Source organism: Oncorhynchus kisutch, linkage group LG27 (genome assembly GCF_002021735.2).
Source record: "Oncorhynchus kisutch isolate 150728-3 linkage group LG27, Okis_V2, whole genome shotgun sequence".
Lineage (NCBI taxonomy): Eukaryota > Metazoa > Chordata > Actinopteri > Salmoniformes > Salmonidae > Oncorhynchus > Oncorhynchus kisutch.
Window position 1 is genome coordinate 43,002,469 of NC_034200.2, and position 24,118 is coordinate 43,026,586.

The 24,118-nt window shown below is 45.5% G+C and overlaps 1 protein-coding gene across 1 annotated transcript in view; it reads left to right on the forward strand.

Annotated features, from left to right (window-relative positions):
* LOC109884233 (piezo-type mechanosensitive ion channel component 2-like) overlaps positions 1 to 24,118 on the forward strand; it is a 243,994-nt gene that overhangs the window by 44,728 nt on the left and 175,148 nt on the right. The window contains exons 3-5 of the mRNA XM_031806768.1: positions 5,424 to 5,549; positions 12,008 to 12,050; positions 15,065 to 15,218. Of these exons, the coding sequence (XP_031662628.1) occupies positions 5,424 to 5,549; positions 12,008 to 12,050; positions 15,065 to 15,218 (323 nt within the window). The remainder of the gene's footprint in view (positions 1 to 5,423; positions 5,550 to 12,007; positions 12,051 to 15,064; positions 15,219 to 24,118) is intronic.

The following is a 24,118-nucleotide window of genomic DNA, read 5'->3' on the forward strand; positions in this document are numbered from 1 at the left end:
ACTGTTCCTGTTACTGACTCACCTCCCTACACTGTTCCTGTTACTGACTCACCTCCCTACACTGTTCCTGTTACTGACTCACCTCCCTACACTGTTCCTGTTACTGACTCACCTCCCTACACTTGTTCCTGTTACTGACTCACCTCCCTACACTGTTCCTGTTACTGACTCACCTCCCTACACTGTTCCTGTTACTGACTCACCTCCCTACAACTGTTCCTGTTACTGACTCACCTCCCTACACTGTTCCTGTTACTGACTCACCTCCCTACACTGTTCCTGTTACTGACTCACCTCCCTACACTGTTCCTGTTACTGACTCACCTCCCTACACTGTTTCCTGTTACTGACTCACCTCCCTACACTGTTCCTGTTACTGACTCACCTCCCTACACTGTTCCTGTTACTGACTCACCTCCCTACACTGTTCCTGTTACTGACTCACCTCCCTACCACTGTTCCTGTTACTGACTCACCTCCCTACACTGTTCCTGTTACTGACTCACCTCCCTACACTGTTCCTGTTACTGACTCACCTCCCTACACTGTTCCTGTTACTGGACTCACCTCCCTACACATGTTCCTGTTACTGACTCACCTCCCTACACTGTTCCTGTTACTGACTCACCTCCCTACACTGTTCCTGTTACTGACTCACCTCCCTACACTGTTCCTGTTACTGACTCACCTCCCTACACTGTTCCTGTTACTGACTCACCTCCCTACACTGTTCCTGTTACTGACTCACCTCCCTACACTGTCCTGTTACTGACTCACCTCCCTACACTGTTCCTGTTACTGATCACCTCCTACACTGTTCCTGTTACTGACTCACCTCCCTACACTGTCCTGTTACTGACTCACCTCCCTACACTGTTCCTGTTACTGACTCACCTCCCTACACTGTTCCTGTTACTGACTCACCTCCCTACACTGTTCCTGTTACTGACTCACCTCCCTACACTGTTCCTGTTACTGATCACCTCCCTACACTGTTCCTGTTACTGACTCACCTCCCTACACTGTTCCTGTTCCTCACTCACCTCCCTACACGTTCCTTTACTGACTCACTCCTACACTGTTCCTGTTACTGACTCACCTCCCTACACTGTTTCCTGTTACTGACTCACCTCCCTACACTGTTCCTGTTCCTGACTCACCTCCCTACACTGTTCCTGTTACTGACTCACCTCCCATACACTGTTTCCTGTTACTGACTCACCTCCCTACACTGTTCCTGTTACTGACTCACCTCCCTACACTGTTTCCTGTTACTGACTCACCTCCCTACACTGTTCCTGTTACTGACTCACCTCCCTACACTGTTCCTGTTACTGACTCACCTCCCTACAATGTTCCTGTTACTGACTTACCTCCCTACACTGTTCCTGTTCCTGACTCACCTCCCTACACTGTTCCTGTTACTGACTCACCTCCCTACACTGTTACTGACTCACCTCCCTACACTGTTCCTGTTACTGACTCACCTCCCTACACTGTTCTTGTTACTGACTCACCTCCCTACACTGTTCCTGACTCACCTCCCTACATTGTTCCTGTTACTGACTCACCTCCCTACACTGTTCCTGTTACTGACTCACCTCCTACAACTGTTCCTGTTACTGACTCACCTCCATACACTGTTCCTGTTACTGACTCACCTCCCTACACTGTTTCCTGTTACTGACTCACCTCCCTACACGTTTCCTGTTCCTGACTCACCTCCCTACACTTTCCTGTTACTGACTCACCTCCCTACACTGTTCTGTTACTGACTCACCTCCCTACACTGTTCCTGTTATGACTCAACCTCCCTACACTGTTCCTTGTTACTGGCACTCACTCCATACACTGTTCCTGTTACTGACTCACCTCCTACACTGTTCCTGTTCCGACTCACCTCCTACACTGTTCCTGTTCCTGACTCACCTCCCTACACTGTTCCTGTTACTGACTACCTCCCTACACTGTTCCTGTTACTGACTCACCTCCCTACACTGTTCCTGTTACTGACTCACCTCCCTACACTGTTCTGTTACTGACCACCTCCCTACACTGTTCCTGCATCACCTCCCTACACTGTTCCTGTTACTGACTCACCTCCCTACACTGTTCCTGTTACTGACTCACCTCCCTACAATGTTCCTGTTACTGACTCACCTCCCTACACTGTTCCTGTTACTGACTCACCTCCCTACACTGTTCCTGACTCACCTCCCTACACTGTTCCTGTTACTGACTCACCTCCCTACACTGTTCCTGTTACTGACTCACCTCCCTACACTTTTCCTGTTACTGACTCACCTCCCTACACTGTTCCTGTTACTGACTCACCTCCCTACACTGTTCCTGTTACTGACTCACCTCCCTACACTGTTCCTGTTACTGACTCACCTCCCTACACTGTTCCTGTTAACTGACTCACCTCCCTACACTGTTCCTGTTACTGACTCACCTCCCTACACTGTTCCTGTTATGACTCACCTCCCTACACTGCTCCTGTTACTGACTCACCTCCCTACACTGTTCCTGTTACTGACTCACCTCCCTACACTGTTCCTGTTATGACTCACTCCCTACACTGTTACTGACTCACCTCCCTACACTGTTCCTGTTACTGACTCACCTCCCTACACTGTTCCTGTTCCTGACTCACCTCCCTACACTGTTCCTGTTACTGACTCACCTCCCTACACTGTTCCTGTTACTGACTCACCTCCCTACACTGTTCCTGTTACTGACTCACCTCCCTACACTGTTCCTGTTACTGACTCACCTCCCTACACTGTTCCTGTTCCTGACTCACCTCCCTACACTGTTTCCTGTTACTGACTCACCTCCATACACTGTTCCTGTTACTGACTCACTCCCTACACTGTTCCTGTTACTGACTCACCTCCCTACACTGTTTCCTGTTACTGACTCACCTCCCTACACCTGTTCCTGTTCCTGACTCACCTCCCTACACTGTTCCTGTTACTGACTCACCTCCCTACACTGTTCCTGTTACTGACTCACCTCCCTACACTGTTCCTGTTACTGACTCACCTCCCTACACTGTTCCTGTTACTGACTCACCTCCCTACACTGTCCTGTTCCTGACTCACCTCCCTACACTGTTTCCTGTTACTGACTCACCTCCATACACTGTTCCTGTTACTGACTCACCTCCCTACACTGTTCCTGTTACTGACTCACCTCCCTACACTGTTCCTGTTACTGACTCACCTCCCTACACTGTTCCTGGTTACTGACTCACCTCCCTACACTGTTCCTTGTACTGACTCACCTCCCTACACTGTTCCTGTTACTGACTTACCTCCCTACACTGTTCCTGTTCCTGACTCACCTCCCTACACTGTTCCTGTTACTGACTCACCTCCCTACACTGTTACTGACTCACCTCCCTACACTGTTCTGTTACTGACTCACCTCCCTACACTGTTCTTGTTACTGACTCACCTCCCTACACTGTTCCTGACTCACCTCCCTACATTGTTCCTGTTACTGACTCACCTCCCTACACTGTTCCTGTTACTGACTCACCTCCCTACACTGTTCCTGTTACTGACTCACCTCCATACACTGTTCCTGTTACTGACTCACCTCCCTACACTGTTCCTGTTACTGACTCACCTCCCTACACTGTTCCTGTTCCTGACTCACCTCCCTACACTGTTCCTGTTACTGACTCACCTCCCTACACTGTTCCTGTTACTGACTCACCTCCCTACACTGTTCCTGTTACTGACTCACCTCCCTACACTGTTCCTGTTACTGACTCACCTCCATACACTGTTCCTGTTACTGACTCACCTCCCTACACTGTTCCTGTTCCTGACTCACCTCCCTACACTGTTCCTGTTCCTGACTCACCTCCCTACACTGTTCCTGTTACTGACTTACCTCCCCTACACTGTTCCTGTTACTGACTCACCTCCCTACACGTTTCCTGTTACTGACTCACCTCCCTACACTGTTCTGTTACTGACTCACCTCCCTACACTGTTCCTGACTCACCTCCCTACACTGTTCCTGTTACTGACTCACCTCCCTACACTGTTCCTGTTACTGACTCACCTCCCTACACTGTTCCTGTTACTGACTCACCTCCCTACACTGTTCCTGTTACTGACTCACCTCCCTACACTGTTCCTGACTCACCTCCCTACACTGTTCCTGTTACTGACTCACCTCCCTACACTGTTCCTGTTACTGACTCACCTCCCTACACTTTTCCTGTTACTGACTCACCTCCCTACACTGTTCCTGTTACTGACTCACCTCCCTACACTGTTCCTGTTACTGACTCACCTCCCTACACTGTTCCTGTTACTACTCACCTCCCCTACACTGTTCCTGTTACTGACTCACCTCCCTACACTGTTCCTGTTACTGACTCACCTCCCTACACTGTTCCTGTTACTGACTCACCTCCCTACACTGTTCCTGTTACTGACTCACCTCCCTACACTGTTCCTGTTACTCAAGCATCATAACAACTAACAATTATTCCAAATCCCTGTAGGTCTATAATAAAACCCTGGAAATGTGTGGAGCATTTTATTTCTCTTTCACTGCCCCCCCTCTCTCTGCCCCCCTTCTCTCTCTCTCTCTCTCTCTCTCTCTCTTTCTCTCTCTCCTCTTCTCCCCACTTCTCCCTACTGACTGAACTCGTTCACTCTCTCCCACTCAACAATTTCATTTAAAAAGCATTGTATTTGTTGTAGTATGTTGAAGTATACTATAGTATGCTGTAGTATGTTGTAGTGTGCTGTAGCATGCTGTAGTGTGCTACAGTGTGCTGTAGTGTGCTGCAGTGTGCTGCAGTGTGCTGTAGTATGCTATAGTGTGCTACAGTGTGCTGCAGTGTGCTGCAGTGTGCTGCAGTGTGCTGCAGTGTGCTGTAGTATGCTATAGTGTGCTACAGTGTGCTGCAGTGTGCTGCAGTATGCTGCAGTGTGCTGTAGTATGCTATAGTGTGCTGCAGTGTGCTGCATTGTGCTGCAGTGTGCTGTAGTATGCTATAGTGTGCTACAGTGTGCTGCAGTGTGCTGCAGTATGCTGCAGTGTGCTGTAGTGTGCTGCGGTGTGCTGTAGTGTGCTGTAGTGTGCTGCAGTGTGCTGCAGTGTGCTGTAGTATGCTACAGTGTGCTATGGTGTGCTGCGGTGTGCTGCGGTGTGCTGCAGTGTGCTGCAGTGCGCTGCAGTGTGCTGCAGTGTGCTGTAGTGTGCTGTAGTGTGCTGTAGTATGCTGTAGTAGGGTTGGAGGGCTGGAGGGCATGTCTACCATATTCTTTATATTAGTCCATCCCTTTTAAATCCATGCCTGGGAGAATATAGTGTTTATTAATGTCTCATATGGTGAATGTCAGTAATAGAAGTCAAATACAGGGTCAAAGTCTGATCTCCTTCTCCTCCAGGCGACACGGGGCGCCTGCTCATGTCCCTGTGCTTCAGCAGTCTCAGCTTCCTGCTCTTCCACATAATCTATCAGATCACTGTCAACAGTCTATTGGCCGGGAACAACATAGACCCCGCCTTCAACTGTGAGTACTGAGTCTGTACCCTGATTTAACCCGAACTCTGTTTACCCCCGCTACTGAGTCTGTACCCTGATTTAACCCTAACTCTGTTTACCCCCGCTACTGAGTCTGTACCCTGATTTAACCCTAACTCTGTTTACCCCCACTACTGAGTCTGTACCCTGATTTAACCCTAACTCTGTTTACCCCCGCTACTGAGTCTGTACCCTGATTTAACCCTAACTCTGTTTACCCCCACTACTGAGTCTGTACCCTGATTTAACCCTAACTTTGTTTACCCCTGCCTAAACTGTGAGTAACTTCACACCTTATGCCTAATTTACACCATAGGGCCAAACTTAGCCATGCAGAGCTATACTGGCCTGATTAGTTGATGTAAACATTCTGGAAAGGACAAATATATTCGGCAACACAGTGGGGTTCGGGTCTACCCTATAGTAGGGCGGCTGGTTCAAATCCCAGAGGCGACGAGATGAAAATCCTGTCGTTGGGCCCATGAGCCAGGCACTTAACCCTAATTGCTCCTGTCAGTCGCTCTGGATAAGAGTGTCTTGCTAAATGACTTAAATGGAATCAGGCTTGAACACAACAACAGCAGCTGTTCTGTTCATTTCCTGTCCAGTATATGTGTAGCTTGATACCTGACTTTTGACCCTCAGCATTGAGATGGTGTTCCAGAGTTAAAGATCACCGGGGCAGTACAGGTGTAGCTCTCCTCTGTCTCTCCTGGGGGTAGATTAGTTTCAGTCAGGACATGTACTTACCACCAATGCAAGGCACAACAACAGGGTCCAAGGCAGAGAAGGGTAACACGTTTTCTCAAATATCATCATAGACTAACCAGAACAGTACACTGCATACTGCTTGCTATCTCCAGGAAGTGTTAATGTGAGGTATGTCGTCAGTCCAACTGACCTGTTCTCCCATACTGTTAATATCTGACCTGTTCTATCATACAGTACATTCAGTGGATGAGGCAGAGTGCTGTTAATATCTGACCTGTTCTCACATACAGTACATTCAGTGGATGAGGCAGAGTGCTGTTAATATCTGACCTGTTCTCACATACAGTACATTCAGTGGATGAGGCAGAGTGCTGTTAATATCTGACCTGTTCTCACATACAGTACATTCAGTGGATGAGGCAGAGTGCTGTTAATATCTGACCTGTTCTCACATACAGTACATTCAGTGGATGAGGCAGAGTGCTGTTAATATCTCTTTTTGGAGATGAAGAAGGAATACTTACCTTAAAGCCAGTAGTCTGACAGGGTAAAGCCAGTAGTCTGACAGGGTAAAGCCAGTAGTCTGACAGGGTAAAGCCAGCAGTCTGACAGGGTAAAGCCAGTAGTCTAACAGGGTAAAGCCAGTAGTCTAACAGGGTAAAGCCAGTAGTCTGACAGGGTAAAGCCAGTAGTCTGACAGGGTAAAGCCAGTAGTCTAACAGGGTAAAGCCAGTAGTCTAACCGGGTAAAGCCAGTAGTCTAACAGGGTAAAGCCAGTAGTCTGACAGGGTAAAGCCAGTAGTCTGACAGGGTAAAGCCAGTAGTCTGACAGGGTAAAGCCAGTAGTCTGACAGGGTAAAGCCAGTAGTCTAACAGGGTAAAGCCAGTAGTCTGACTGGGTAAAGCCAGTAGTCTGACAGGGTAGAGTAGTCTAACAGGGTAAAGCCAGTAGTCTGACAGGGTAAAGCCAGTAGTCTAACAGGGTAAAGCCAGTAGTCTGACAGGGTAGAGTAGTCTGACAGGGTAAAGCCAGTAGTCTGACAGGGTAACGCCAGTAGTCTGACAGGGTAAAGCCAGTAATCTGACAGGGTAAAGCCAGTAGTCTGACAGGGTAAAGTAGTCTGACAGGGTAAAGTAGTCTGACGGGGTAAAGCCAATTGTCTGACAGGGTAAAGCCAGTAGTCTGACAGGGTAAAGCCAGTAGTCTGGAGGGTAAAGCCAGTTGTCTGACAGGGTAAAGCCAGTAGTCTGACGGGGTAAAGCCAGTAGTCTAACTGGGTAAAGCCAGTAGTCTGACAGGGTAAAGCCAGTAGTCTGACAGGGTAACGCCAGTAGTCTGACAGGGTAAAGCCAGTAGTCTGACAGGGTAAAGCCAGTACTCTGACAGGGTAAAGCCAGTAGTCTGACAGGGTAAAGCCAGTAGTCTGACGGGGTAAAGCCAGTAGCCTAACAGGGTAAAGTAGTCTGACAGGCTAAAGCCAGTAGTCTAACTGGGTAAAGTAGTCTGACGGGGTAAAGCCAGTAGTCTAACAGGGTAAAGTAGTCTGACAGGGTAAAGCCAGTAGTCTAACTGGGTAAAGTAGTCTGACGGGGTAAAGCCAGTAGTCTGACAGGGTAAAGCCAGTAGTCTGACAGGGTAAAGCCAGTAGTCTGACAGGGTAAAGCCAGTAGTCTGACAGGGTAAAGTAGTCTGACCGGGTAAAGCCAGTAGTCTGACAGGGTAAAGCCAGTAGTCTGACAGGGTAAAGCCAGTAGTCTGACAGGGTAAAGCCAGTTGTCTGACAGGGTAAAGCCAGTAGTCTGACGGGGTAAAGCCAGTAGTCTAACAGGGTAAAGCCAGTAGTCTGACAGGGTAACGCCAGTAGTCTGACAGGGTAAAGCCAGTAGTCTGACAGGGTAAAGCCAGTACTCTGACAGGGTAAAGCCAGTAGTCTGACAGGGTAAAGCCAGTAGTCTGACGGGGTAAAGCCAGTAGTCTAACAGGGTAAAGTAGTCTGACAGGCTAAAGCCAGTAGTCTAACTGGGTAAAGTAGTCTGACGGGGTAAAGCCAGTAGTCTAACAGGGTAAAGTAGTCTGACAGGGTAAAGCCAGTAGTCTAACTGGGTAAAGTAGTCTGACGGGGTAAAGCCAGTAGTCTGACAGGGTAAAGCCAGTAGTCTGACAGGGTAAAGCCAGTAGTCTGGCAGGGTAAAGCCAGTAGTCTGACAGGGTAAAGTAGTCTGACCGGGTAAAGCCAGTAGTCTGACAGGGTAAAGCCAGTAGTCTGACAGGGTAAAGCCAGTAGTCTGACAGGGTAAAGCCAGTAGTCTGACGGGGTAAAGCCAGTAGTCTAACAGGGTAAAGCCAGTAGTCTGACAGGGTAACGCCAGTAGTCTGACAGGGTAAAGCCAGTAGTCTGACAGGGTAAAGCCAGTACTCTGACAGGGTAAAGCCAGTAGTCTGACAGGGTAAAGCCAGTAGTCTGACGGGGTAAAGCCAGTAGTCTAACAGGGTAAAGTAGTCTGACAGGGTAAAGCCAGTAGTCTAACAGGGTAAAGTAGTCTGACGGGGTAAAGCCAGTAGTCTAACAGGGTAAAGTAGTCTGACAGGCTAAAGCCAGTAGTCTAACTGGGTAAAGTAGTCTGACGGGGTAAAGCCAGTAGTCTAACAGGGTAAAGTAGTCTGACAGGGCAAAGCCAGTAGTCTAACTGGGTAAAGTAGTCTGACGGGGTAAAGCCAGTAGTCTGTCAGGGTAAAGCCTGTAGTCTGACAGGGTAAAGCCAGTAGTCTGACAGGGTAAAGTAGTCTGACCGGGTAAAGCCAGTAGTCTGACAGGGTAAAGCCAGTAGTCTGACAGGGTAAAGCCAGTAGTCTGACAGAGTAAAGCCAGTAGTCTGACAGGGTAAAGCCAGTAGTCTATATTTCAGGATCAGTTCATCTCATAACATGATGTCTCAATGAATAAAAAGTGATTACAAATTATTTAGGTAATTTTAATTTAGTTTCAGAACAGGTGTTTTAATTACCATATCTCACCGAGCCGCAAATCTCTCTGGTCTCAGTGGAAAACGGCACTAGACCACCAAAGTTTATTGCTCATGTACACAGATCTGCAGTTGTTATAGCAGGGGCAGCGAAATGATTATGTTGCTAGCGCCAACAGTAGAATGTCTAGCAAATACAGAAATAATAAGTCATTTTTCCAAAAATGGTTTACAGACAGATTATTACACTTATAATTCACTGTATCACAATTCCAGAGGGTCAGAAGTTTACTACACTTAGTTGACTGTGCCTTTAAACAGCTTGGAAAATTCCAGAAAATTATGTCAAGGCTTTAGAATCTTATGATAGGCTAATTGACATAATTTGAGTCAATTGTAGGTGTACCTGTGGATGTATTTTAAGGCCTACCTTCAAACTCAGTGCCTCTTTGCTTGACATCATGGGAAAACACCTCAGCAAAAAAGTCTGATTCATCCTTGAGAGCAATTTCCAAACGCCTGAAGGTACCACGTTCATCTGTACAAACAATAGTACACAAGAATAAACACCATGGGACCACGCAGCCGTCATGCCGCTCAGGAAGGAGACTCGTTCTGTGTCCTAGAGATAAACACATTTTTGTGCAAAAAGTGCAAATCAGTCCCAGAACAACAGCAAAGGACCTTGTGAAGATGCTGGAGGAAACAGGTACAAAAGTATCTATATCCACAGTAAAACGAGTCCTATATCGACATAACCTGAAAGGCCACTCAGCAAGGAAGAAGCCTGTGCTCTAAACCCGCCATAAAAAAGCCAGACTACGCTTTGCAACTGCACATGGGGACAAAGATCATACTTTTTGGAGAAATGTCCTCTGGTCTGAACAAAAATGGAACTGTTTGGCCATAATGACCATTGTTATGTTTGGAGGAAAAAGGGGGATGCTTGCAAGCCGAAGAACACCATCCCAACCGTGAGGCACGGGGGTGGCAGCATCATGTTGTGGGGGTGGTTTGCTGCAGGAGGGACTGGTGCACTTCACTAAATAGATGAGGTAGGAAAATCATGTGGGTATATTGAAGCAACATCTCAAGACATCAGTCAGGAAGTTAAAGCTTGGTCGCAAATGGGTCTTCCAAATGGATAATGACACCAAACATACTTCCAAAGTTGTCGCAAAATGGTTTAAGGACAAAAGAGTTGAGGTATTGGAGTGGCCATCATAAAGCCCTGACCTCAATCCTATAGAAAATGTGTAGGCAGAACTGAAAAAGCATGTGCGAACAAGGAGGCCTACAAACCTGACTCAGTTACACCAGCTCTGTCAGGAGGAATGCAGAAATGAAGCCCTACCTGCAGAGAAACAAAGCCCTTCCTGAAGGGAAACGAAGCCCTACCTGCAGAGAAATGAAGCCCTACCTGCAGAAATGAAGCCCTACCTGCAGAAATGAAGCCCTACCTGCAGAGAAATGAAGCCAAGCCCTAGCTGCAGAGAAACAAAGCCCTACCTGCAGAGAAATGAAGCCCTACCTGCAGAGAATCGAAGCCCTACCTGCAGAGAAATGAAGCCAAGCCCTTCCTGAAGGGAAACGAAGCCCTACCTGCAGAGAAACGAAGCAAAGCCCTACCTGCAGAGAAACAAAGCGAAGCCCTACCTGCAGAGAAACAAAGTGAAGCCCTACCTGCAGAGAAACGCAGCCCTACCTGCAGAGAAATGAAGCCAAGCCCTACCTGCAGAGAAACGCAGCCCTACCTGCAGAGAAATGAAGCCAAGCCCTACCTGCAGAGAAACAAAGCCCTACCTGCAGAGAAATTAAGCCCTACCTGCAGAGAAACGAAGCCCTACCTGCAGAGAAATGAAGCCCTACCTGCATAGAAACAAAGCGAAGCCCTACCTGCAGAGAAATGAAGCCCTACCTGCAGAGAAACGAAGCCCTACCTGCAGAGAAACGAAGCCCTACCTGCAGAAATTAAGCCCTACCTGCAGAGAAATGAAGCCCTACCTGCAGAAATGAAGCCCTACCTGCAGAGAAAAAAAGCCCTTCCTGAAGGGAAACGAAGCCCTACCTGCAGAGAAACGAAGCCCTACCTGCAGAAATGAAGCCCTACCTGCAGAAGCCAAGCCCTACCTGCAGAGAAACGAAGCCCTACCTGCAGAGAAACGAAGCCCTACCTGCAGAAATGAAGCCCTACCTGCAGAAGCCAAGCCCTACCTGCAGAGAAACGAAGCCCTACCTGCAGAGAAACAAAGCCCTACCTGCAGAGAAATGAAGCCAAGCCCTACCTGCAGAGAAACAAAGCCAAGCCCTACCTGCAGAGAAACTATGCCCTACCTGCAGAGAAACGAAGCCAAGCCATACCTGCAGAGAAACAAAGCCAAGCCCTACCTGCAGAGAAACAAAGCCAAGCCCTACCTGCAGAGAAACGAAGCCAAGCCCTACCTGCAGAGAAACAAAGCTCTACCTGCAGAGAAACGAAGCCAAGCCCTACCTGCAGAGAAACGAAGCCCTACCTGCAGAGAAACGAAGCCAAGCCCTACCTGCAGAGAAACAAAGCCAAGCCCTACCTGCAGAGAAACGAAGCCAAGCCCTACCTGCAGAGAAACAAAGCTCTACCTGCAGAGAAACGAAGCCAAGCCCTACCTGCAGAGAAACGAAGCCCTACCTGCAGAGAAACAAAGCCAAGCCCTACCTGCAGAGAAACGAAGCCCTACCTGCAGAGAAACAAAGCCCTTCTTACTCTGATGATGTTCTTCTGTGTTTCCTCTCCAGGTTCCGTGTGGGAGAGATCCATACGACAGATCGGCTTTGAGAGGTAAGAGATAAGGAAAACATGTACAGTACATAGATAAGAGTTAATAAAGTGAATAATGTTATTATTATATACACTATTTCTGCTGTATATCTCATGTACATAATTTCTGACGTTAATAAAATATCAAACCTGAATAGAAATGTCACACATTAGAGGACAGCAGAACGTACCACAGATGAGAATACATTGTGAAATATATCACCCACTATCTGTCTTAGAGATATACGTTTTTTGGGTGCGTATGGAACATTTCTGGGATCTTTTATTTCATCTCATGATAAATGGGACCAACACTTTATTTTTGTTCAGTATAATTAGTTAGGGCTCTGGTCAAAAGTAGTGCACTATGTAGGGAATAGGGTACAATTTGCGACACATACTAGGTTTCTAAATGCTTCTGATGGTTCTGACCTGTCCTTCTCAACCTGCGGTTTCTGTTGATGTTAAACCTCATTATGTCTGTCAGTCTGTTGATGTTAAACCTCATTATGTCTGTGAGTCTGTTGAGGTTAAACCTCATTATGTCTGCCAGTCTGTTGATGTTAAACCTCATTATGTCTGTGAGTCTGTTGAGGTTAAACCTCATTTTGTCTGTCAGTCTGTTGAGGTTAAACCTCATTATGTCTGTCAGTCTGTTGATGTTAAACCTCATTATGTCTGTCAGTCTGTTGATGTTAAACCTCATTATGTCTGTCAGTCTGTTGATGTTAAACCTCATTATGTCTGTCAGTCTGTTGATGTTAAACCTCATTATGTCTGTCAGTCTGTTGATGTTAAACCTCATTATGTCTGTCAGTCATTTATCTACACTAATTGAAGTGGATTTAACAAGTGATATCTATAAGGGATCATAGTTTTCACCTGGATTCACCTGGTCAGTCTATGCCATTGAAAGATTATGTTTTGTAGAGAAATTTGGCTGGCTGAATCTATGAGCATAGAACTCAGTGGTTTCTCCATGAAGCCCTACCTGCACGATCAGACAACGGAGGAATCAGGCTAGTCCAAAGAGGGAGGGGCCTTTTAATAAACAGCAACTGGTGCACTGCTTCCAGTTTTAAGGAAAATCTCACGATTTTGCTCACCTGATATAGAATACCTCATGCTAAGCTGCACACCTTTTTTTTATATCTACTAAGAGAGTTCTCATCCGTAATTATCAAGGCTTTCTAAATTTCTCCACATGCCAACACCACTGTGGCACTCAACAAACTGTATTGAGCCATAAACAAAACAGGAAAGCGCACACCCAGAGGCAGCGTTTATGGTGGACGGAGACTTTAACGAGGGGAGACTTAAAACCATCCTACCTCATTTCTACCAACATTTATCCTGCGCCACTAGGGGGTGCTAAACTCCAGACCACTTTTATTCTACACACAGAAATGCATAACAGGCCCTCCCTCTGGCAAATCTGACCACGACTCTATCCTCCTGCTTCCTATTTACAAACAAAAGCTAAAACAGGAAGTACCAGTGACACGCTCAATACAGAAGTGGTCAGATGAAGCAGACGCGAGGCTACACGACTGCTTTGCTAGTACAGACTGGGATATGTTCTGCTATTCATCCAATAGAATTGTGGAGTTTACCACATCGGTCATCAATAAGTGCATTGACGACATCATCCACACAGTGACTATACCACACAGTGACTATAATGTATCCAAACATAAAACCATGGGTTAGAGGAAATATCAGTGCTGGGCTAAAGGCTAGAGTCACCGCTTACAAGGAACGGGAAAAACGGACACGCTACAACCTCCAACTAGACATCAAACAGGAAAAATGAGAATATAGGAGGAAGGTGGAATCTTGTTTTCATCAGCTACAATGCTCATTGTATGTGGCAGGGCTTACAGACGATAACGGACTACATAGGGAAACACAGCCGTGAGATGCCCAGTGACGCGGCCTTCAAAACGAGCTAAATGCCTTTTATACTCGCGTAAAGGAAAACAACACCAAGTCTTGCATGAAAGCCCCTGTTGTTCTGGATGACTGTGAAATCTCGCTCTCTATGGCCGATGTGAGTAAACAGCAAGGCCTTCGGGCCAGATAGAATACTAGGGCACGTTCTCAAAGCATTCACAGACCAGCTGGCAAGTGACTTCACTGACGTTTTCGATCTCTCTTTGTCCCAGTCTGTAATCCCAACATCTTTCAAGCTGACCACCACTGTCCCTGTCCCCAAGAACTCCAAGGTAACCTGCCTAAATGCCTATTGCTTTGTAGCACACATCTGTAAGTATGAAGTGCTTTGGAAGACTGATCATGACACACATCAACACCATCATCCCAGATGCCCTAGATCCACTCCTATTCGCATGCTGCCTCAACAGATCCACATATGACTCCGGGTCAGACTACGGATCAGTGTTCAACACCATAGTGCCCTCCAAGCTCATCACCAAGCTCGGGACCCTAGGAATGAACACCTCCCGCTGCAATTGGATCCTGGACTTCCTGATGGGCCGGCTCAAGGTGGTGAGGGTAGGCAATAACACCCCCGTCATGCTGACCCTCAACACGGGGGCCCCCCAGAGGTGTGTGCTTAGTCCCCTCCTGTACTCCCTGTTCATCCATGACTGAGTGGCGACGCACAACTCCAACACAACCATCAAGTTTGCTGATGACACGACAGTAGTAGGCCAGATCACAGACAGCGATGAGACAACCTACAGGGATTAGGTCAGAGACTTTGCAGTGTGGTGCCATGACAACAACCTCTCCCTCAATGTTGGTAAGCCAAGGAGCTGATTGTGGACTACAGGAGAAAGAGGGGAGAGCCTGCCTCCATCCACATCGACGGGGTTGTAGTGGAGCGGGTTGAGAGCTTCAGGTTCCTTGGTGTCCACATCACTAAGAACTTAACGTGGTCCATAAAGATTTGGCATGGGCCAATCAGATCCTCAAAAAGTTCTACATCTGCACCATCGAGAGCATCTTGACAGGCTGATTGTAGTGTAACAACGGTAAGTCTCATCTGTTTCTGTCTGTCTCTCTATGTCCAGTGTGATAGGTGCAGATGCAGGGAACGGTATTCGTGTGTTTCTCCCTGACGTAGGGATGTTTCTAACTGGTCTGGGCTGCTGGCTGCTGTGTCACAGTCTGGTCCAAAACAGACCACCAGAGGACGTGGTTTACGACTTCGAACCGGAGGAAGGGGTGAGTGGAGACACACACACACACACACACACACACACACACACACACACACACACACACACACACACACACACACACACACACACACACACACACACACTCACACACACTTTTAGTTTTCTTCATTTATTAAACTGAAGTTGAACTCCAATGAAAGCATTTCTTACAATACAACCTTGTATTTTTCTGTTATAAAATCAGTTGATTTCCTTTTATTAACATGAATTTATCATCACAACCATTACTTCCCAAATGTAATGATGGTTATGAAATACCTGAAAGGCTTTAAAGGTTTTATTAAACCTTATCAAATCAAATCAAATGTTATTGGTCACATACAACATGGTTAGCAGATGTTAATGCGAGTGTAGCGAAATGCTTGTGCTTCTAGTTCCCGAAGGTGCAGTAATATCTAACAAGTAATCTATGCTACGGTAGTCATTTAGTTTAGTTTTCTTTGCCTTCTTGGGTACAGGAACAATGCTAGCCATCTTGAAGCATGTTGGGGGACAGCACTTGGACAACTGGGATAGGGAGAGATTGAATATGTCCGTAATCACTCCAGCCAGCTGGTCTGCGCATGCTCTGAGGACGTGGCTATGGATGCCGTCTGGGCCAGTTGTGGTTTAACACATTTAAATGTTTTACTCACGTCGTCCACGGAGAATGAGGGGGATGACTTTGTTAGCGGGCCGCAATGGTGGCACTGCATTATCCTCAAAGCGGGCAAAGAAGATGTTTAGTTTGTCTGGAAGCGTAACGTCGGTACCCGTGACGTGGCTGGTTTTCTTTTTGTAGTCCGTGATTTCCTGTAGACCCTGCCACATATGTCTTGTGTCTGAGCCGTTGAATTGCGACTCCAATTCGTCCCTGTACGAAAATGTTCGCTTGTTTGATTGCCTTGCGCAGGGAATAACTACACTGTTTATATCAAATCCAAATCAAATCAAATGTATTTATATACCCCTTCGTACATCAGCTGATATCACAAAGTGCTGTACAGAAACCCAGCCTAAAACCCCAAACAGCAAGCAATGCAGGTGGAGAAGCACGGTGGCTAGGAAAAACTCATCCGGCGGATAGAGAGCCGTTTATTATGTGCAACATAGGAGGGCCAAGCACAGGAAGCAGCTCTTTCAGTAGTTTAGTTGGAATAGGGTCCAGTATGCAGCTTGAAGGTTTAGAGGCCATGATTATTTTCAACATTGTGTCAAGGGATATAGTACTAAAACACTTGAGTGTCTCTCTTGATCCTAGGTCCTGGCAGAGTTGTGCAGACTCAGGACAACTGAGCTTTGAAGGAATACGCAGATTTAAAGAGGAATCCGTAATTTGCTTTCTAATAATCATGATCTTTTCCTCAAAGAAGTTCATCAATGTATTAATGCTGAAGTGAAAACCATCCTCACTTGGGGAATGCTGTTTTTTAGTTAGCTTTGCAACAGTATCAAAAATTAATTTAGGATTGTTCTTATTTTCCTCAATTAAGTTGGAAAAATAGGATGATCGAGCAGCAGTGAGGGCTCTTCGATACTGCACGGTACTGTCTTTCCAAGCTAGTCGGAAGACTTCCAGTTTGGTGTGGCACCATTTCCTTTCCAATTTTCTGGAAGCTTGCTTCAGAGCTCGGGTATTTTCTGTATACCAGGGAGCTAGTTTCTTATGACAAATGTTTTTCGTTTTTAGGGGTGCAACTGCATCTAGGGTATTGCACAAGGTTAAATTGAGTTCCTCAGTTAGGTGGTTAACTGATTTTTGTCCTCTGACGTCCTTGGGTAGGCAGAGGGAGTCTGGAAGGACATCCAGCAATCTTTGTGTTGTCTGTGAATATATAGCACGACTTTTGATACTCCTTGGTTTGGGTCTGAGCAGATTATTTGTTGCAATTGCAAATGTAATAAAATGGTGGTCCGATAGTCCAGGATTATGAGGAAAAACATTAAGATCCACAACATTTATTCCATGGGACAAAACTAGGTTCAGAGTATAACTGTGACAGTGAGTAGGTCCAGAGACATGTTGGACAAAACCCACTGAGTCGATGATGGCTCCGAAAGCCTTTTGGAGTGGGTCTGTGGACTTTTCCATGTGAAAATTAAAGTCACCAAAAATTGGAATATTATCTGCTTTGACTACAAGGTCCGATACAAGGTCCAATCAGCCGTATTCCCAAACCTCTTTCCATGGTTAAATGCGGTGGTTTGCTCTTTCAGTTTTACCCCCTTCCATCCACGGTTTCTGGTAGGTTTTAATAGTCACAGTGGGTACAACATCTCCAATGCACTTCTTTATAAACTCACTCACTGATAGGTCGATGTTGTTCTCTGAGGCTGACCAGAACATATTCCAGTCCGCGTGATCAAAACAATCTTGAAGTGTGGCTTCTGATTGGTCAGATCAGCGTTGAATGGTTCTAGTCACTGGTACATCCTGTTTGAGTTTCTGCCTATAATACGGAACGAGCAAGATGGCATCGTGGTCGGATTTGCCGAAGGGAGGGCGGGGGATGGCTTTGTATGCATCGCGGAAGTTAGAGTAGCAGTGTATTACCCCTGCGCATAGTGCAATCAATATGCTGATAGAATTTAGGTAGCCTTGTTCTCAAATTTGCTTTGTTAAAATTCCCAGCTACAATAAATGCAGCTTCAGGATGTATGGCTTCAAGTTTACATAGAGTTCAGTGAAGTTCCTTCAGGAGCCATGTTTCCATGAAACAGAGAATGTTACAATCTCTGATGTCTCTCTGGAAGGCAACCCTATCTCGATTTTCATCAACCTTGTTGTCAAGAGACTGGACATTGGCGAGTAGTATATTCGGGAACGGTGGGCTCCGTCTCGGGAGCCTGACCCTTCTGCGGCGCTGTAGTTTTGGGTCGCCTTCTGGGATCCGATCCGTTGTCCAAACAGAGGTTTCGCTTCAGGAAAGTCGTATTCCTGGTCGTAATGTTGGTAAGCTGACGTCGCTCTTATATCCAATAGTTCTTCCCAGCTGTGTGTAATAAGACTTCAGATTTCCAACAAATGGGCAACAATGTAAGAAATAATACATTAAAAAACAAAATTCTGCAAAGTTTCCTAAGAACTGGAATTGAGGCGACCATCTTGCTACGTAAAACGTAATGAAATTTTTTTTGATATCCACCATGTATAATTAGCAACCTATTTCAGAGTTCAGTTAAATAAGAACATTTGAATGTTTCCTGAATCTTAATGTGAACATTACTATCTGAAGTGTTATTCCTTGGAAAAGTTTGTCTGGTTCATCATACTATGTCTCTCTCTCTCTCTCCCTCTCCTCTCTCACCCCCCCCTCTCTCTCTCCAAGCCTCCATGCTTCTATTTAAAAAAAAATATTTCTCATCAATAGCACCCCAGCTTCAAACTCTCCCATGGTTCATAAACACTGACAACAGAATTTGAGTTTAGCAGTGTTCCCCTAGAGTGGTGATAAAGTTGGAAGGCTGCCCTCTGGCATTAAGCCCCTTCCCTGGTATCTACCCACCTCTCTTTATTGCTCTGATATAATTAAAACCTCACTCAGATGGCACTGTAGAATAGACTCTAGACCAGATTTGTTCCTCGGACTGCCAGATGGTGAAGTGTGATTCATCTTTCCAGAGAACGCGTTTCCACTGCTCCAGAGTCCAAGAGCTTTACACAACTCACAACAGTCAACGCTTGGCATTGCGCCTGGTGATCTTAGGCTTTTGTGTGGCTGCTTGGCCATGGAAAACCATTTCATGAAGCTCCCGATGAACAGTGCTACGAGCTTCAGCACTCGGCGACCCCATTCTGTGAACTTGCTACCACTTTGTGGCTGAGCCATTATTGCACCTAGACATTTCCACTTCCCAATAACAGCACTTACAGTTGACCGGGGCAGCTCTAGCAGGGCAAAAATTTGACAAACTGACTTGTTGGAAAGGAGGCATCCTATGACGGTGCCACGTTGGAAGTCACTGAGCTCTTCAGCAAGGCCATTCTACTGCCAGTGTTTGTCTATGGAGATTGCATGGCTGTGTGTTTGATTGTATACACCTGTCAGTAATGGGTGTGACTAAAATAGCTGAATCCACTCATTTGAAAGGGTGTCCACTTCATTTTTGTCAACATCCGCTGCATTGCAGAGCGCCAAATTCAAATTAAATTATTAAAAATATAAAATTTTCATGAAATCACAAGTGCAATATACCAAAATACAGCTTAGCTTGTTGTTAATCCACCTGGCGTGTCAGATTTAAAAAAAGCTTTACAGCGAAAGCAAACCAAGCGTTTATGTTAGGACAGCTCTCTCAGCAGACAAAACATTACAAACAGCTAGCAGCAAAGTAGATTGGTCACGAAAGTCAGAAAAGCAATACAATTAATCTCTTACCTTTGATGATCTTTCGGATGTTTGCACTCACAATACTTTTTTTTGATAAAGATTATTTTTATATCCAAAAACCTCCATTTGCTTGGTGCGTTGTTTGTACTATTTTCTACATTGTAGAATAATAGTGAAGACATCACAACTATGACATAACACATATGGAATCATGTAGTAATGAACAAGTGTTAAAGTTTTAAACAAATCAAAATATATTTTATATTTTATATTCTTCAAATTAGATTATTTAAAGTAGCCACCCTTTGCCTTGATGACAGCTTTGCACGCTCTTGGCATTCTCTCAACCAGCTTTATGAGGTAGTCACCTGTAATACATTTCAGTTAACAGGTGTGCCTTGTTAAAAGTTAATTTGTGGAATTTCTTACCTTCTTAATGCGTTTGAGCCAATCAGTTGCGTTGTTTAGGTAGGGGTGGTATACAGAAGATAGCCCTGTTTGGTAAAAGACCAAGTCCATATTATGGCAAAAACAGCTCAAAGAAGCAAAGAGAAACAACAGCCCATCATTACTTTAAGACATAAAGGTCAGTCAATTCTGAACATTTCAAGAACTTTGAAAGTTTCTTCAAGTGCAGTCGCAGAAACTATCAAGCGCTATGATGAAACTGGCTTTCATGAGGACCACCACAGGAGTGGAAGAGCCAGAGGATAAGTTCATAAGAGTTATCAGCCTCATAAATTGTAGCCCAAATAAATGCTTCACAGAGTTCAAGAAACAGACACATCTTAACATCAACTGTTAAGATGTGATGTTATCTTAACATCAACTGTTCAGAGGAGACAAACCACGACTAAAGAACACCAATAAGAAGAGGAGACTTGCTTAGACCAAGAAGCACGAGCAATGGAAATTAGACGGGTGGAAATCTGTCCATTGGTCTGATGAGTCCAAATTTGAGAGTTTTGGTTCCAACCGCTGTGTCTTTGTGAAACGCAGATTAGGTGAACGAATGATCTCCGCATGTGTGGTTCCCATCGTGAAGCATGGAGGAGGAGGTGTGATGGTGCTTTGCTGGTGACACTGTCAGTGATTTATTTAGAATTCAAGGCACACAACTAGCATGGCTACCACAGCATTCTGCAGCAATACACCATCCCATCTAGTTTGGGCTTAGAGGGACTATCATTTGTTTTTCAACAGGACAATGATCCAACACACCACCAGGCTGTGTAAGGGCTATTTGACCAAGAAGGAGAGTAATGGAATGCATCAGATGACCTGGCCTCCACAATCACCAGACCTCAACCCAATTGAGATGGTTTTGGATGAGTTGAACCTCAGAGTGAAGGAAAAGCAGCCAACAAGTGCTCAGCATATGTGGGAACTCCTTCAAGACTGTTGGAAAAGCATTCCAGGTTAAGCTGGTTGAGAGAATTCCAAGAGTGGGCAAAGCTGCCATCAAGGCAAAGAGTATCTACTTTGAAGAATCTATAAGCTATAAAAAAATAAAGAGAGTCGCACACTATATATAAACTCCCAGTAATTTATTGGGTAAATCACCAAAGTTTCGGTATCAATGCGACTTCTTCAGGGTGAAATATATTCTAAAATATATTTTGATTTGTTTAACACTTTTTTGGTTACTACATGATTCCATATGTGCTATTTCGTAGTTTTGATGTCTTCAGTATTATTCTACATTATTCTATATTATATTTGAAGTCAATTTGCAGTCTACAAACAAAAAATTTTGTTTCATTTTATTATGTTCCGGACCCCCGACCAGACGCTCTAGAAAGAATTGGCCCGCGTCTGAATCTAGCTGTAGACTGTGTCACAAAGCCTACTGTACTGTCTAGATAGACTTTAGCAGGTTGTTGTACAACACAAGTCAAACCTCCTCCTAGTGTCTCCTGGTGAATGATTTGATACTCATCGTCTAGTTCTGTTATACCAGATTCAGACATGTTTCAGAACCATTCAGTCGTGTTTCAGAACCATTCAGTCGTGTTTCAGAACCATTCAGGCGTGTTTCAGAACCATTCAGGCGTGTTTCAGAACCATTCAGTCGTGTTTCAGAACCATTCAGGCGTGTTTCAGAACCATTCAGGCGTGTTTCAGAACCATTCATGCGTGTTTCAGAACCATTCAGGCATGTTTCAGAACCATTCAGGCATGTTTCAGAACCATTCAGGCATGTTCGTCATCAAGCTCGACCCCGCCCTGTGCAACTGGGTACTGGACTTCCTGACGGGCCGCCCCCAGGTGGTGAGGGTAGGCAACAACATCTCCACCTCGCTGATCCTCAACACTGGGGCCCCACAAGGGTGCGTTCTGAGCCCTCTCCTGTACTCCCTGTTCACCCACGACTGCGTGGCCATGCACGCCTCCAACTCAATCATCAAGTTTGCGGACGACACAACAGTGGTAGGCTTGATTACCAACAACGACGAGACGGCCTACAGGGAGGAGGTGAGGGCCCTCGGAGTGTGGTGTCAGGAAAATAACCTCACACTCAACGTCAACAAAACGAAGGAGATGATTGTGGACTTCAGGAAACAGCAGAGGGAACACCCCCCTATCCACATCGATGGAACAGTAGTGGAGAGGGTAGCAAGTTTTAAGTTCCTCGGCATACACATCACAGACAAACTGAATTGGTCCACCCACACGGACAGCATCGTGAAGAAGGCGCAGCAGCGCCTCTTCAACCTCAGGAGGCTGAAGAAATTCGGCTTGTCACCAAAAGCACTCACAAACTTCTACAGATGCACAATCGAGAGCATCCTGGCAGGCTGTATCACCGCCTGGTACGGCAACTCCTCCGCCCACAACCGTAAGGCTCTCCAGAGGGTAGTGAGGTCTGCACAACGCATCACCGGGGGCAAACTACCTGCCCTCCAGGACACCTACACCACCCGATGTTACAGGAAGGCCATAAAGATCATCAAGGACAACAACCACCCGAGCCACTGCCTGTTCACCCCACTATCATCCAGAAGGCGAGGTCAGTACAGGTGCATCAAAGCTGGGACCGAGAGACTGAAAAACAGCTTCTATCTCAAGGCCATCAGACTAACATTGAGTGGCTGCTGCCAACACACTGACTCAACTCCAGCCACTTTAATAATGGGAATTGATGGGAAATTATGTAAAATATATCACTAGCCACTTTAAACAATGCTACCTAATATAATGTTTACATACCCTACATGATTCATCTCATATGTATACGTATATACTGTACTCTATATCATCTACTGCATCTTTATGTAATACATGTATCACTAGCCACTATAAACTATGCCACTTTGTTTACATACTCATCTCATATGTATATACTGTACTCGATACCATCTACTGTATCTTGCCTATGCCGCTCTGTACCATCACTCATTCATATATCTTTATGTACATATTCTTTATCCCCTTACACTTGTGTGTATAAGACAGTAGTTTTGGAATTGTTAGTTAGATTACTTGTTGGTTATTACTGCATTGTCGGAACTAGAAGCACAAGCATTTCGCTACACTCGCATTAACATCTGCTAACCATGTGTATGTGACAAATAAAATTTGATTTGATTTGATGTTTCAGAACCATTTAGTCATGTTTCAGAACCATTCAGTCGTGTTTCAGAACCATTCAGTCGTGTTTCAGAACCATTCCGTCGTGTTTCAGAACCATTCAGTCGTGTTTCAGAACCATTCAGGCATATTTCAGAACTATTCAGTCATGTTTCAGAACCATTCAGTCGTGTTTCAGAACCATTCAGTCGTGTTTCAGAACCAACCATTCAGGCATGTTTCAGAACCAACCATTCAGGCATGTTTCAGAACCAACCATTCAGGCATGTTTCAGAACCATTCAGTCATGTTTCAGAACCATGGATAGCTCTAGCGACAAACTCAAAGTGCCACACACTAAGGGTGTAAATGTTATGTATAATGAGGGTTACATAGAGAAAATCAGACCTCTCTGAAAGGAAAATGGATGGCCCTCCCTTCAGCAAAATATATTTTACCTAAACCCTCCCTGAACCCTGAACGATTGAAAAAAAAACAAGTGACCGTCCCCTATACCTTAAATAATAATAATATAAAGGAAAGTAGAGAACGTGTCTTCCATTTCCCCTCACGTCTTGGACAGCCTTTAGATATGAAGTTTTAGAAACTGTTCTTCATCCTGTCAGCGTTACATGGCAACGCAGGAATTTTGATAGAGAACAGGGCTGCTGGGGGCCAGAAGGTTGTGGGTTCACAGACCACCGTGGACATGGGGTGGAAATATCTCCTTCATAGTAGAAGCATTGCATGAATCTATCATCCTATATCTCCTTCATAGTAAAAGCATTGCATGAATCTATCATCCTATATCTCCTTCATAGTAAAAGCATTGCATGAATCTATCATCCTATATCTCCTTCATAGTAAAAGCATTCCATGAATCTATCATCCTATATCTCCTTCATAGTAAAAGCATTGCATGAATCTATCATCCTATATCTCCTTCATAGTAAAAGCATTGCATGAATCTATCATCCTATATCTCCTTCATAGTAAAAGCATT